Source organism: Gekko japonicus, unplaced genomic scaffold (genome assembly GCF_001447785.1).
Source record: "Gekko japonicus isolate JY-2015 unplaced genomic scaffold, Gekko_japonicus_V1.1 scaffold719, whole genome shotgun sequence".
Classification (NCBI taxonomy): Eukaryota; Metazoa; Chordata; class Lepidosauria; order Squamata; family Gekkonidae; genus Gekko; species Gekko japonicus.
Window position 1 is genome coordinate 358495 of NW_015175991.1, and position 15799 is coordinate 374293.

General features: G+C 43.9%; 2 protein-coding genes across 2 annotated transcripts in view; one reads left to right on the top strand and one right to left on the bottom strand.

Moving 5' to 3' along the window:
• The window catches only part of COQ6 (coenzyme Q6 monooxygenase), a 24511-nt gene extending 19684 nt beyond the window's left edge, over positions 1 to 4827 (top strand). The window contains exon 13 of the mRNA XM_015426355.1: positions 4374 to 4827. Within this exon, the coding sequence (XP_015281841.1) occupies positions 4374 to 4403 (30 nt within the window). The 3' untranslated portion in view covers positions 4404 to 4827. The remainder of the gene's footprint in view (positions 1 to 4373) is intronic.
• A 1588-nt stretch (positions 4828 to 6415) lies between these two features.
• Positions 6416 to 15799, bottom strand: part of ENTPD5 (ectonucleoside triphosphate diphosphohydrolase 5) — a 36388-nt gene continuing 27004 nt past the window's right edge. Inside the window, exons 10-14 of the mRNA XM_015426356.1 lie at positions 13536 to 13637; positions 11510 to 11650; positions 10163 to 10219; positions 8907 to 9022; positions 6416 to 7422 (exon numbers count right to left, since the gene is read on the bottom strand). Of these exons, the coding sequence (XP_015281842.1) occupies positions 7336 to 7422; positions 8907 to 9022; positions 10163 to 10219; positions 11510 to 11650; positions 13536 to 13637 (503 nt within the window). The 3' untranslated portion in view covers positions 6416 to 7335. The remainder of the gene's footprint in view (positions 7423 to 8906; positions 9023 to 10162; positions 10220 to 11509; positions 11651 to 13535; positions 13638 to 15799) is intronic.

Sequence of the window (15799 nt, forward strand, 5' to 3'; positions counted from 1 at the left end):
CCTGACAAGGAATAATCACAGGCACATCCTGAGAAGGAATAATCACAGCAAACATTTCCAATATTGAGCCTCGCCCTCTGGACTCAAGTCCTCGCCTCGGATCTTCTCCAAGGTCCTGGGAACACTAGTGGCCTTTCTAAGTCTGAGAGGAGTGGTCCTGTTTTCCTCACTTGGAAGACATCCTGATCCAGGCAGAGTCCAGTCACCAGGTGAGCCTACACTTGGACTTTACAATCCAAGTACTACAGGGACACAGTTGTGCTATTAACAGGGAGAAAAGGACCCTGGAGCCGACTCAAGTAATTGCACACTTGGGATTGCGGATAGACACAAGACAGGACAGGGTTCTTCTGTTCCAGGAGAGCTTAGTAAAATTTCTCACTTATCTTACATCAGGTCCTGAACATTTAGACACCGGAGGTTATGACCCTAGCATGTCTCCTGGGCATGATGGTGTTGTGCCAAGACCTACTACTGTGACCTAGAGTTCATACGAGACCCCTGCAGCGCTTTCTTTTCTTCACTACCAGAAGGAAATAGACTACAAGATAGTCAAGTAGGTAGAGTTACCACAGTTGGTGTGGACAGAGTTACAGTAGTGGCTAGTTCTGACTCGGTTCACAGAAGGGATACTTCTAAGGGAACCCCAGAGGACCGTGCTCACGACGGATGCAAGTCTCTTTGGCTGGGGAGCGCATTCCATGGGACACATGGTCAAGACACCTGGTTGAAGTCGGAAACATCCAAGAGCATCAACTTCCTGGAACTTAGGGCCATAAAGTTGACCCTGGTTCGCCTCCAGACACAACTGGTAGGCAGTCATGTTCTGATTCAAACGGATAACTTGATGGCGAAAGTCTATATTAACAGGTAGGGAGACATGCAAGCCCAATGGCGATGCAATGGGCAGAGGAGCATGTGCTGTCCTTAAAGGCCACACATATGGCAGGAAGAGAAACGTGTTAACAGAGGGACGCCTTCCAACAGATCAGCGAAAGATTCGGAAGGCAGAGGTGGATCCTTTCACGTCGAGACAGACTGACAAGTAAAAAAAAAAAGTTTGCGTCCAAGGTTCACATGAAAGGGGCACTAGGAATGGACGCCCTGTTCCTAGCATGGCCAAAGAACTCTATGCCTTGCCACTCCTAACTCTAATTCCCAGAGTGGTACAGCAGGCAATAGATTGAAGAGCAGATGTGATTCTGATAGCACCCTTCTGGCCACGGAGGGGGTGGTTCCAGGACCTCTTGAGCCTCTCCGGACAAGATCTATGGCAGCTGCCTCTCAGACGGGACCTATCTCAGGAGATGACCGTTCATCTGCGACCGGATATGCTACAAGTCGCAGTGTGGAGGTTAAGAGGAGACAAAAGCTCTGAGATATGAGACAAGAGGTGGTTTCCACACTCTTGGTGTCCAGAAAATGTTCTATGACCAAGATATATGACAGATCTTGACAAACATCTTCTAACTGGTGCGGAGAGCAGGCGTTGGACCCGATGTGGCCGCAGGTTGGGATGGCTTTTCTCCAACAGGGTCCAAGACTACGAACTGTGTATCTTGACTTTTGACGAACAGCTTTCGGCTTCTGAACTCTGCATGCAATCCCCGGTAACCCTAGACTGCGTTTTTGACTTGGTATTTTGGACTCTGCTCATGTTACTCGGACTGTGTTTTGGACTTTCCGTGCCCTACCTGGCCCGCCAGCGCAATCGTGACACTATGCAAGGAGCCATTTGAACCAATGGCATCACGTCCCATGAAAGACATTACTCTGAAAACAATTTCTTAGTGGGGATCACTTCAGCGCATAGGTTTTTGGAGCTGAGAGCTTTGTCGGTACACACAGATTTATGTACCTTCTACAATGACAGGGTTGTCCTCAGACCAGCCCCAGCATTCATCCCCAAAGTTAACTCCCGGTTCCATAGATTGGAAGATATGGTACTTCCCTCCTTTACTTCAAATCCTGCCCATGAGATGGTGATGGTCTGGCAGCATCTAGATGTGTGTAGGGCTTTGAGTTTTCTATATGGACAGGACCAGGGGGCTGACAAAGACTGAATCCTTGTTTGGGTATGTTACTCAGTTGTCCCTGGGAAAGAGTGTCTCCACTTCTGTCCTGAGCAGGTGGATAAGGATCAGTCAGGCATACAAGGTGCAGGGGTTGGTACCTCCAGCAAGGGTCACAGGGCACTCTATGGGGGGAAGTCACGTTGGTGGCATGTAGGGGCTTGCCGTCCCTAGAAGTCACCTGAAAGATGGTGACATGGAAATTTGTCCATTCCTTTACAAAGCACTATAGGATTGACGAACTAGCCTTGGCAGAAGCAGCATTTGACAGGAGAGTGCTACTTCAGGCCCTGTAGGCATTGGAAGTCGTGTGACCCACCCGGTGGGAGCACTGCTTTTTTACGTCCCATGAGTAAGGAGTCAAGGGCTGCCCCACTCCTGGACCACTGAGAAGGAAGCTTCACATTAAGTGAATACAAATCTTCCATTTGCTTTCTGTTTATATCTTACTTTTCACAGTTTGGATGCAGTGAGACCAAAACATTTATATAACATTTTGCTGGCATTTTGACTTAAGTGGATGAAATTATTCCTCCATTAAAGCAACTGATTCTGCTACATCCCACCAAGAAACAGTGGCGGTGGAGATATTGTGGACTGCACATGCAGCATTTAGCCCACTGTCAGACTTGGTCTAGAACAGGGAATGGCTAACTGTGCATGTGTAGTCATGGCTGCATGTAGCTGTCATGTTCATTTAGCCTGTCTTCCTCTACTTTTTTGCCTGCTGTGATGGGCATGCAATGCATTACTTCTTACCTGGAAGAGATTCTTACCATGTGTAAAATCAGGTGACCTCATTTGCTTCTGGGATGGACTTCTACCAGCTGAGAAACGGCACCTCATATAGGCCTAGTCCAGTTGACTCCCCTTGGAAAACAATGTTATTCTGTCCTCGAGCACCATATACCTTGCTCTGGTCAGTGACCCTCCTCTCTACTAAAAAAGTTTATTGGTGGCGGTCCCCCCCCCCCAGTTTCTCAGGAGGAGAGATGCCTGCTGGCCAAGTGAGGGGCAGTTATCTTGTGCTCGTCAGAAGATTGTCCCCAAAGCCTTCTGGAATGATCTCTCATTTCTTGTTGGGAAGGGAGTCTGTAAATGTCAGGCAGCCTGCCAGTGTTTTCAGTTTGGAAGACTAAAATTTCTCCAGCCAAGCTGACAAATGTATGTGTGCACACTTTAGCCTTTGAGAACCTTGTCCAAACTAGACGTGATGGTGTCCCTAGGTCCAATTCATGGGTGCTGCCACCTTTTAAAAGCCTACTGGGGCAACTTTAAAATGTCATGATCCTGATCAGGCCTTCAGAGCATTTTTTAAAGTGCCTCATTATGCTTTAAAAGGATAGCAGCATTCATAGGTCGGATCCAGGGGTGCCATCACATCTAGTTTGGCCCTAAAGGAGAGGCCTGTCCCTGCCAGTTTGGTGTAGTGGTTAAGTGTGTGGATTCTGATCTGGGAGAACCGGGTTTGATTCCCCACTCCTCCACTTGCACCTGCTGATGTGACCTTGGGTCAGTCACAAGCTCTGGCACAGCTGTCCTTGAAAAAGAGCAGTTTGTGTCAGAGTTCTCTCAGCCCCATCCACCTCACAGGGTGTCTGTTGTGGGGAAGGGAAAGGAGTCTGTAAGCCACTCTGGGACTCCAAGTGAAGGGCGGGGTATAAATCCAATCTCTTCTTCTGCCTCTCAGGATGAAGAAGTTGATCGTTGCTGTTTTAAAGTGTTGTAAGCTTTTTGGGTAGGCAGTGTTACTTAAAGAATTGGTTAACATGACCTCCAGGTGTAGGAAACAAGAAAGAATTCAGAAATATTTCCATGTTTTTGCAACTTTTTTCTACCATCTTCGGATGGGGGGAGTTTTCTTGTACATGTGATTCCTAATGTTGGGTTACTCAGCACAAAGTGCTAACGAATTTATCAGAAGAGGATCTTACATTCAGGCAACACACATTATGTGGCACTGTATCTCCTACTGTTTAATATTATTAAGCATTTGTGTGGAGAGGGACACTTGGGTTGAGGCTGTGTGGCGCTATGGGTGGAATTAGCACTCTCCTGTGACATTTCCTCAATAGAAATCTTCACCCTTGAAATATCAGTGGTTAACAGCAGCGGGGAAGGCATTTCTATCATGGGAACAGTACAACAGAGGCTTACATGCCCCCCCCCCCCCCAATGCCTAGCCCTGTTTCTCCCTCCTCTGGCTTTTACTGTTATAGGTTGTCAGTCAGTGAGGGTATAGTATAGATGTAACACTAGCCAGGAATGTAAGTAATATGTCTGTTCTTTCTCCATTTTTAGGAGCAGATCATGGCATTTGCCAGTAAGTGACCTCCTTATGAAGCTGAATTTACTGTTCCTGGCCAATTGCTGGAGACTCAAGACTTCATGTGTAAAGGCTGCATTGCATTTGATTTAAGATATTTGAATAGATGATGGAAAAAAGAGGAACATGAGATTCTTACGTTTGCTTGTTATAGCCAAAGTCTTTTTCACCGAGGGAGAGCAGCAGTTGGTTCTCTCCTATAATGCCAGTAATTTTCTGATCCTAACCAGTGCTGGACTTCTGAAACCTGGAAAGTCGGCTTGGCAGAAGTACATTTTTGGAAAGAATTTACTTGTGGCCACAGCTAAAGCCCAGTTTATTTTCTCATGCTGTGGAGGCATGCACAAGAGCAGATGAAGGATTACTTCCAGCTCACATTCTAACACAGGCCATTCTAACACAGGCCAGTAGAAAAGAGCAAGAGTCTAGTAGCACCTTAAAGACTAAAAAAAAGTCCCAGGGTATGAGCTTTCCTGAGTTCCTGTTCACCAAGTAAACAGTGACTCATGAAAGCTCATACCCTGCCACATATTTTGTTAGTCTTTAAGGTGCTACTGGACTCTTGCTTTTCTCTATTGACACAGCTACCTGTCTTGATCTGATTCTTCCTAGTTCAACATCTTTTTTAGCCTTGGCCTTTTACATATGTGATGTCTGGTTGCTGCAAAAATAGGATAGGGCTTTCTGGCTTGCCTGTTCTCTCCTAAAGGTTACAACAGTATTCTCATTCATCGTTTCGGTTAGGGTACCAAGGGTGAAGATCAGTTACAGGCTGGAGTCCAAGAACATTATGTTAAAAATATCATTTAATTACTAAAATAGACAGTCAGAGGGCCCTGTCATGCTCAAGTACCAAACATATATCCCAATGGTATCCATTTAACTGCTTTGCAGCACCAAGTAATACGAATACAGCTAACAAACAAGGATAATAATGCTATCCTTTTACAGCCAACCAATCTGAGAACAAAGTGTGAATGAAAAGATATTTGATAGCATGTTGCCTGCACTCATTCAGAGCTACAAATGTAGGCATTGGAGAGGCTCCGTCTATTCACGGCTCATCTTAAATTTGTGATAATTTAAGCTAAACTAAAATGTGTGAGGCATCAAGATTAAATACACTAAAAACTATGTAAACATCTAAAACCTGTTTCTTCTTTTTTTAAAAAAGCTTGAATTTAGTGTTTATTTCATTAACTCCTCTTCTACCACTTATGTACGTAAATCCTTTAACAAAGGCCATCCTATGCAGATCATTAAATGTATAAACAGTTTTGTTTCACTGGATAGGCATGGACACTTCTGAAAGTAGGATAAATTCTGTGTCACCACTGAAGTCATCATCAGAAGAAACTATTATTAATCCTGCACCCCTTATGTAGACCAAGTCCATAGAGAATGGTGTACCAAAGTGAAGTCTTGGTTACAGGAGTAGTTATGCATCTGCTATGACATACACAGTAGCTAAGGTGATTAAGGCCCTGAATTTTCTGAACACAGATTGCCTTTGGTACAGAAAGAGCAATGCTCCAAAACTGAGATATGCTCAAGCTTTCAAATTAGGACAAAGAGTTTACCCTAGGCTCCAGCAAATCACGTTGCTGTAGTCCACGGCCAAACTGTTTTTACTTCTTATTCACCATCCTCTTTCACTACCAGCAGCGAAGTCTAGAATGTGAGGGGTGGATCAGTTGAGCACTACCTTGTAGCATCAGGGGTACAATAATGAGTTGAGAGCCACTGTGAGCACTGTCAATACCTTATGAATTGGGAATGGATATGGGTGGAAAGTGGTTTCTTCTAATATTCTTTATAAATACATAATTAAACATTTTATCTATATATTATGTAGAAACACCAATTTGTCCTTAGCTTTCAGCAAAAAACAAACCACAATAGTTTATCTGCTATTCTTTATAAATACATAATTAAACATTTTATCTAGGTATTATGTAGAAACACCAATTTGTCCTTAGCTCTAGGGATTCAAACTGTCGGTGGGCGGCGCCTCCAGAATACCAAGATAGAATATTTAGTTACTGAACATTTATGTTATCCTCATGAAATATTGAAGAGGTGCACAACAACATTGCAACAGTCAGAAATCTTCAGTCTGATTCAGGCATGAAGAAACTTTTGATACTAGAAACTGAGGAGTCTGACGTTTCAGATTGATGCACTTACAGCCAGACATCTAAATATTCTGCAGTAAACAGGGACTTTTAGAATACACTGCAAGATTTGTGACTGTTAATCTCTAGAAAATTTCATTCTGAAGCAGATGGAAAAAGTGCCTATGGCACAGTATTTACCATCTCATAGCTTTATGGGAGACAGAAAGAGGAGAAAAGTGAAACCATTCCTTGTGGGGATTCCTAAACACTTCCATTCCCTGCAGCTTCTTCAGAGGTTAACAAATCATTTCTTCCACCAACTCTCTCTTCTTCAGCTGAGCCAAGAACTTCCTTCCCCAGTCTTAGGAATTAGCTAATCCTAGAAGATTAATTACCAAGTTTCAAACAGCCTAAGAGAAAGTTTGGTTAAATAGCTCATTCCAGTTTTTGTTATTAGGCTAGGCTTCTCTACTTTACATGTGAACCTTCATTGTTTCATGTGCAAAAAGACCCCCAAACTCTGTGGAACATGCCTTGAGGTCTGTTGGTACCAAATGCGCATAAATGCTTTGGCCAAAGACATGTCTGAGTTCCTTGAACAAGATCAGTTTCAAGGCTACTGAGCCAGAGCTCAGATCCTTTGGCATAAATTATACAATTATTTGATGTCCAGAGCACTTATTATCCTAGAAGAACCCATCTTATACCGCAGCTCAGAAGTACCCAGTTCTAAAGGTAATGATTTCCCTTCTTTGGTCTGTGTACTGCTCAGAAATGCATGTTCCTGTTTCCAAAAAATGATCCTGCAGACAATGTCTTCTCAGTGGGAGAGTGCCAAGGACTGCAGAAGATGAAAGGTAGCACCTAGAGCCCAGCCTGTCTCTATGTTGTTCACCTTCTTTGCCAGCTGTAAAAAGGGAAAGGAATGAGATCAGTTTTTCTTAATTCAAGCAAGATTGTCAATACTAATCCCAACAGCTGCACAGGGCCGGCTCACCCGCTAGGCGAACTAGGGATTCACCTAGATCGTGAGCCGGCCCTTAGGGTGCCAAACTGCTCTCCAGCATGGCGCTGTCTCGTCGCTCAGCCCCCCTCCCTGCTCCGGTCGAGGTCGGCGCGAGCTCGCACCATCGGCGGGCGGTGCTTCCTCCTCGCCCCACCACCCCATGCCCGGGATGGAGCAGCCATGGTGGCGGAGGAGGGCCGGGGAGTTGCGCTTTCTTTCAGGGCGCTGTCTTGCTGCTCAGCGCCCCCCGGCTCCGGCCGACATCGGCGTGGACTCGCACTGTCGGTGGGCGGCGCCTCCTCCTTGCCCCACCACGTCCTTTCTGCAGGCTGCAGCTGGCACTGAACTGTGTCTCCCCACCACTGCCGCCGGGCCTGGGACCACCACCGGTGGCGGTGGCTCTCCTGCAGGGCGCTGGTGGTGATGGAGGAGGAGGACCAGGGAGCTGCGCTCTTAAAACTCTTCAATACCCCCCGCTCTGGGCGACGCTCGTCTGCAGGGGTGATGGCAGCGCCCTCCCCTCCCCCCCGGTCTCCAGGCCCCACTGGGAGGTTGGCATCGCCTGGGGGTGCGGGCGCCCCAAGCTGGCCTTGCCTAGGGCTCAGTAACACCTCAGGCCGGCCCTGCAGCTGCAACAGAAACATCTGTACAACTCATTCCTAAGCTGCAAGTGTACTATTTTATTTTGTATTAACCTCACTGATACTCTGCCTTTCTTGGCTGACATTGAAGGTGGATTACAAAATACAACAATCAACTCACAGTAACAGCAAAGACCAATAAACAATGCAGTAGGCCAACAGGAAACTGTCTTAAGGCATAACATACCACAATGGAGAAAGGGGGTTACATTGGAAGAAGACAATGTTGTGAAAGGAAGGCTGTGCATAAACATTGCACTAGACAACCAATCCTATCTCCTTATAAAAGCAACCTCCTGACCTGTCCCACTATACTTCAGTTATAATCCCTTTATAAAAATCTGTTTTTTATCTCTTCTTTAGGAGAAAGCTGACCCAGTTGCGAGTAAGTACATGTTAAGATGCAGAACTCAAACAAAAAAGCCTCTCCACGACACATATGTCTACATTTTGCAGCACTTAAGCTCAATCATACTTAAAGAATGTTAATTACAAGAACCACTGCTTAGTGAAGATAAACATTGCCTACTATCGAGAATTTATTAGTAATAACAAAAAAAACTGCACTGAAAACCCTGGGATACAGATATATAAATTTGAGTTATGTAAGACACTTTTAAAAGAGCATCAGGAACTGTTGCTAGCATGTGGTCTGCAGCAGCAATAGTTCCAGGAACTAGCCACTAAATATAGCCTGCCCCACCCCCACTCTAACCAAAGCTTCCTCCATCCAATTTTGCTCACCTGTAAAATTGTGCTGTCTCCAAATCCAAAACCTTCTTTTAACAAGGCTGTTATATAACAGAGATCCATACACAGAAAGGGGCTGGCAGAGCTGTACCTCTCCAGGTTATCACACACTATGGCAAAGTTAAGAAGAGAACTTCTATTAGTATTACAATAGATGTGAACATCATATACATCTAGCCTTCTCCCATGCACAATGGGGACTGCTGCAATCATAGTGCTTGTTGGCTATGGAGGGATCAGGAATGAGCAATAGGATCATGGGCTCCTTTCCCCCTATCACCTCCTGTGTATGGATGGATTTCAAATGCTGGTGGAATAGCACACACTAAAGAGAGCTAATCTTGACTAACCTCCGTGTTGAGGTTATGATGAACAATGGTTAAAAATGGCTGGGAAATGGTGGCAAGGGAGGGGACCATGACCTCACAGCCACGATGGAAGATCAGCTACTATTACATCTATGCTACCCCTAACAAAGAAACCTTAAGGGCTTGTTCCACCCTCTGCTTTTTGGAATGATTAAAATGCATCATCCATGCAGCTGGTGGAGATATCCTTGTGTTTATGATGCCAGTAATCTGCAGACAATTCATCATTAAAAACTTTGTACTACAGTCTAATTATTCAAGTAGCTCTATACTTTCAGACCATTCCTCATCCCTGAAGCATAAATAAACATTAAAGCTTAAAAGTTAGTCCTACTATAGAGAACAAGTTAATAAGTGAGAAATATCCCTTATTGGAAAACATATGTATGAACCTGTATGAACTTTATGAAACCGTGCAGGGCATGGTTTCAAAAGCGGTATAGCTGTTCGTTATAGCCGAGTGCCGAATAATAGATTCTTTTGAATTATGGTGCTGGAAAAGACTCTTGAGAGTCCTTTGGACTGCAAGGAGATCAAATCAGTCAATCCTAAAAGAAATCAACCCTAACTGTTCCCTGATACTGAAGCTCAAATACTTTGGCCACCAAATGAGAAGGAAGCACTCACTGGAGAAGACCCTGATGCTGGGAAAGATTGAAGGTCAAAGAAGACGGGGACGGCAAAGGATGAGATGGTTAGACAGTGTTATTGATGCAACGAACATGACATTGAGCAAACTCCGGAGCACGATGGAAGACAGGAGGGCCTGGCGTGATGTGGTCCATGGGGTCGCGAAGAGCTGGACTCGACTGTGCGACTGAACAACAACAACAGAACCATTTGGATCCCTAGCTCTAATTTCCATTTTTTTTCCCCCTTTACCTTCTTTGGCTTTTCTTTGAAAGTCTTGCACTTCTAGAATGCCCCCTTTTTCATAATCTGAAATATCAAAAAATAACTATCATAGTATGGCTAAGGAAATATATTGTAAAAGACTAACAAAGCATAACTTTGGGTAAGCAGAGGAGTTTACAATATGAGGTATATATGAGACTTCTAGATAAGGAATCACCAGCATTTTTTTGTTAGCTTGATTAAAAGGATTAAAGCGGTGTGGGATTGGAGAAGATTATGTAGAATCCCCGGTTCAGAACAAAGAAATTTACTTTGATAACTTAGGTTTTATCACCAAAACTCAAAGAACTGAATTAAAGTAAAAGAAATAAAGCAGAAATTGGTTCTAGCATCAAATAATTTGCCAAGCTAATACATCTGCTAGTAGAAGATCCACAGCAAAAGGCAGTGGCTGGAATTGGAAACCACAGTCTCCTGTCCTTGTATTTGGGGTATATAGCTTCTCCAAGCTAGAGATAAGCAAATTCTCCTCACTCAGTTTCATTATTGTTTCTCTCATTATCTGCATCCAAGTGTTCTACTCCCCTAGCCTTCCATTTGTTAGAATCTTCTGTTCAGTGTTTCAACAAAATATATTTGATTTGAATACATATTTTACTTTGCTGTTTCATATGGTTTGCCATATGAATCTGACTGAATAAATGGTGGAGTCATACATGGAGTCTACAACATGGAAAGCACAAATGCTGCCTCTCAAGCTCTACTGCTGCTGCCCTGGCTACACAGCCTATAAGCTCCTCTGTGTTGCCACGTCACATTGAGAGAGAAATAAATAACCAAATATATATTAAATAATCATTTTATCATTAATGAAATTAGGGGAGCAAAAAATAAGTCACAGTTAGGTCCATTTCAATGTGCTGTGTCAGTAAGTGGACAGAATTTCATAAGCATCCTAGATTGAAGACACTTAACGAAAGACAGGGATGTATTTTTATAAAGATGCTTTATAAGCCAGAGCCTACCAAAATGGATGAAAGACTGATTTTAATGGTTGTGGATTACATTCTGAGTTTGTATAACTGATTCAAGGTACAGAAATTGGAACCCTTAGAGTCCCCTTGCTTAGTTGGGCTTCATTTCAGGCAGGTATTGTATTTTGTAAATTTGTCTCTCATTCCAGGTCCTGTTTTTTAATAATATCACATTACAAAGGCCTGCTTAAAGTTGCTGGATGAGGTAGATTTAAGGAAGAATCCAACAGCAGACCCTTACACACAGCATGACCTTTAAGTCCCTTCTGGAACTAAAAGGGAGATAATTTTCTACAAATGTCATTCAGCTCAGACAAGATTTCAAACAGTTGCTGTTCACCTATAAGGTCAGTGTCCACAGCCCGATCATAGAAATAGGAAAAGGCATAGAAGGAGTTTCTGCGAATCTCATCTGGTTGGTGCAGTTTCCCTTGTACAACCTTCAGGACTTCAGAATAACACGATTCAAATCCTGTTTCCCCTGCTGGATAAACACACAAATTTAAGCAGGGCATGAGCCATGAACAGACACAGCAGAAGCTATGAAAATGAAGAGGGAAACAGCAAGAAAATGCAACAGTGGAGATTTGGATGGCTGTCCTCAAGATAACCCTCCCCCAACATTTCAGCCTTCCAGTCGTGAACTCTTGTCCTTTGGAGAGAGCAAAACTGACTCCTGGCTGCAGCAGAAAGGAAATGGCAGTCTTCCTGGACCTTGCCACTGTGACCTCACTACAGCTGCCATGCTTAGAAATCTCTTGCTCTCCATCCCTATTCTGAAAACATCCTTCTGAGAGTCAAATTAGACATCAACTGGGAGAACTGCTATTAGGATTTCCCACTTTTTAAAAAGGCTAAGAACAGCCATAGAGGCACCCACTGAGATGGGGAAAGAATCCTCCCCCACCCATGCAGTGTTCCCAAAATAGATCCCCCAATATGTTATTTGCTCTCCCTATAGAGAAAATCTTATAGGCACCTACCTATATGGTAACTAAATAAAACAGGAGCCCAGAGGGGCTGCAACAATTTGTTCCAGCATAAGCTTTTATGAGTCAGAGCTCACTTCATGAGACCTGACTCATGAAAGTGAGTTCTGATTCAAGAAAGTTTATGCTAGAATAAATTTTTGTTAGTCTTTAAGGTGTCACCTTGATTTATACTGTGTCATCTCACAGCCTTTATGAGAGGCTCCAGAGCCACGAACACATGAAGCTGCCATATAATGAGTCAGACGACTGGCCTATCAAGGTCATTGTTGTCTGCTCTGACTGGCAGCAGCTCTCCTGGAACTCAGGCAGAGGTATTTCACCTCACTGGCTGCCTGACCCTGGGTTCCATCTTCCTCCCTATGCTGTCTTAACATCTACATGAAACTGCTGGGAGAGACCATGCATGGGTTTGGACTGAGTTGCCGCCACTAATATATGGATGACACCCAGTTCTATTTCTCCTTAACAGCTATTTTAGGTGGGTCTATGGAAGTCCTGAACCAGTACCAGGAGAAGGTAAAGTCCTAAATTGTTTTGGGTCCAGGTATTTGGTGTAGTCGTTAAGTGCACAGAATGTAATCTGGGAGAACCGGGTTTGATTCCCCACTCCTCCACCTGCAGCTGCTGGAGGACCTTGGGTAATCCATAATTCTGTCAGAGCTGTTCTCTCAAAGCTCTCTCAGCCCCACCTACCTCACAGGGCATCTATTGTGGGAAGGGGAAGGGAAACGAGATTGTAAGCCGCTCTGAGACTCCAAGTGAAGGGCGAGGTATAAATCTGATCTCTTCTATTTGAAGAACCACCTCCTCCCATACTGTCCAGCCTTCCAGTTACGATCTGTCTCTCAAGCCCTGCTCTCTGTGCCCCCCACCTTCAGAGGTGAAACAAATAGAAACCAGAGATGGGGCTTTTAGTAGGGGCACTTCACTTGTGGAATGCCCTTCCCCTTGAGGCTCACCTGATACCTACTACTCTGTCTTTTAGGTGCCAAGACGAAACATTTCTTTCCTCCAGGCTTTTAATAACGATTATTCTCTTTTAACTTATGCTTCTTGCCTGTGGTCTGTTTATGGATACTTTTGCTTATTGTTTTTTAAATGTTGTTTTTATGCCAATTGCTTGATTTTAATATTTTATACATTCCTTGTTTTCACTTGTAAGCTGCCTGAAACAAGTTTCTGGAAAGGCAGAATACGCATTTGCTAAATAGATAGATAAATCCTTTTAACTGGAAATGCCATATCTTGAACTCGGGACCTTCTACATGCAAAACAGATGCTTCACCACTGAGCCATGACCCCACCCGCAAGAAAGATGCAATTCTAAGACAAATAAAGTACCATCAGTTTCTTGTTAATATACTTCCACTTTACCTTGTCTGTTGCCCCCATACTGATATTTCACTCCCCCGAAGTGCCACTCTGCTTCCAGCTGTTTTGGCAAACAGGAACTTCGGAATGTCTGCCCATCTGCTCCTGAAGAGAATTAGATAGGAAAAATCAGGATGACTCGTGCTTTCTAATTCCCTTGTAATAGCAGGAAAAATAAGTTGGTGAGAATTGAAACTCCACTCTATTTTCAGAAGAAAATGTAGATTTTGCTGCTTTCTTAAGAATGGTTTAGGATGCTAAATTCATTAGACTCCACCTAGGTTAAGGGCCCTAGCCTTGTTTGTGTAGGGGAGAAGCATCAGTGGGATTCAGTCTGAGAAATACTACTTTTGGCCCAAAACCAGATTGAAAGTGCTCAAATGGGCAGGAATTGACAACACAGGATGGACAGCCTGGAACCTAGGCAGCTGGAGCAGGGCAAATTCACTCTATATTATGGTAGCCCAATGGTAGGGAGGGGAACATGGTAAAGTAGTGGTATGTGAGGCTCAAGAGGGCCTTGAAATTCACATGGAAGAAATCTTTACAAGAAGGTTGGGAACCCCAGCCATAATAGCTCAACAATGTATTAATGTGGTTCTGAACTGCATCCGCTGAAATTATGTTTTTTATATACTCCAGCACAGGAGCAGTCTTACCACTCCTACAATTTGAGGGGGATCAAAAACTTACATTTACCCTTTGGAAAGGAGATTATAAGCAAACAGCACAAGTTTTCAGCTAGGCCTTTGCAATATAAGCAAAGTAATCACAACCTAAACTCACTTTCACTCAGGTTTGGTTTTAATAAGTAATTACATATTACACAGGGCAACTACAACTGTTTTTCAAAGCTAAGCTAAATCTAGACTTTCAGATCTTACTCAACAGGGTTACATCCTTCCAGATCAACTGAAGTCAATGTATTTAGAACGGTGCAACTTCACTTAGGACTGTCCTAAGTGTCTTTCAGACTGGCATTTTACATCTTGGATTCTGTCTGAGCTGGTTTGCATATCTACAGAGAGTACCAAATTACCTGCCTCGGAATCTCTTTAGAGAAAAACTATACATCAAGAAGACTATGGAGGAAGTTCCATGGCATGCAGATAGCCTGTTAGAGCAGTGGTTCCCAAAGTGGGTGGTACTGTCCCCTGGGAGCACTGGAAGTGTGCTCCTTCTACTGCATTATTCACTTATTTACAATTCACGCAAATGGCACTCCATTTCCTCCTCTGCATAGCAGTGAAATCTGGTGGAAACTATTGGAATTTTTAGTCAATACACCACCAGAGCAGACCAGTATGCCGCGTTCTGAGAAGCTGTCATTACTGCATGTGTTTTTGTCTTTCAAGTTTTTGCTGTTAAGTTCTTAACATAACAGTATTGAGTGTGGTACTTATTTTCCTATTTTCTTGGTTACTGAACCTATTGATTATGAAGTGCACCTTTATTTATTTATTTATTTTTCAAATTTATATCCCACCCTCCCCCGTAGGGCTATATGTGTTATTTTTGTCATAGCCTGCCCAGTATTAATATTTCTAGATTATATATGTATAATCCTGTGGGTCATCCTTTGATTCCCCATCGCTCTTCATTGAATTAAACCCTACTTCTTTTTTAAGTTCCATTTGTGTATGGTTATAAGTGATTGGAGGGTCTGGGAGTTGTCTGAATTTTTCTTTTTTGCCCACGGAACATCCCTCCTGTTACGAAGTGGAGGCCCATGCACTGGAGGCATTGTTGCTGCTGCTATCGTATCCCCCCCTCCATTAACAAAGCCAGGTCCCATAATTTCTTCTGTAAACTAAGGCTGGTGGGGGTAGAAGGAAAAATTTGGGTAATTGAGGGGGAAAATCTCTCCCTTATATATAATTGAGTAAGACGCAGCGTCACGCAGCGGAGAGAAAAGGTGCACTGACAGTGTTTGGAAGGTTGAACTGTCCGTCAGAAGCTTCCCCAGCTTCCATTGGCCGTGTCGCCTAAGTCCCACCTCAGAACACAAAGGCTGCGTCACGCAGCGGAGAGAAAAGGTGCACTGACAGTGTTTGGAAGGTTGAACTGTCCGTCAGAAGCTTCCCCAGCTTCCATTGGCCGTGTCGCCTAAGTCCCACCTCAGAACACACAGGCTGTAGCCTTGCCTCTGCACCCGGTCCCCAGACGTCACACCACTGCTGACAACCACCTGGTGGTGGGTGAGTGGAACCAGGGAGCACTTGAAGAGCAGCAGTGGCAGCAATAAGCTGCTCGGCGCCGCCCAACTC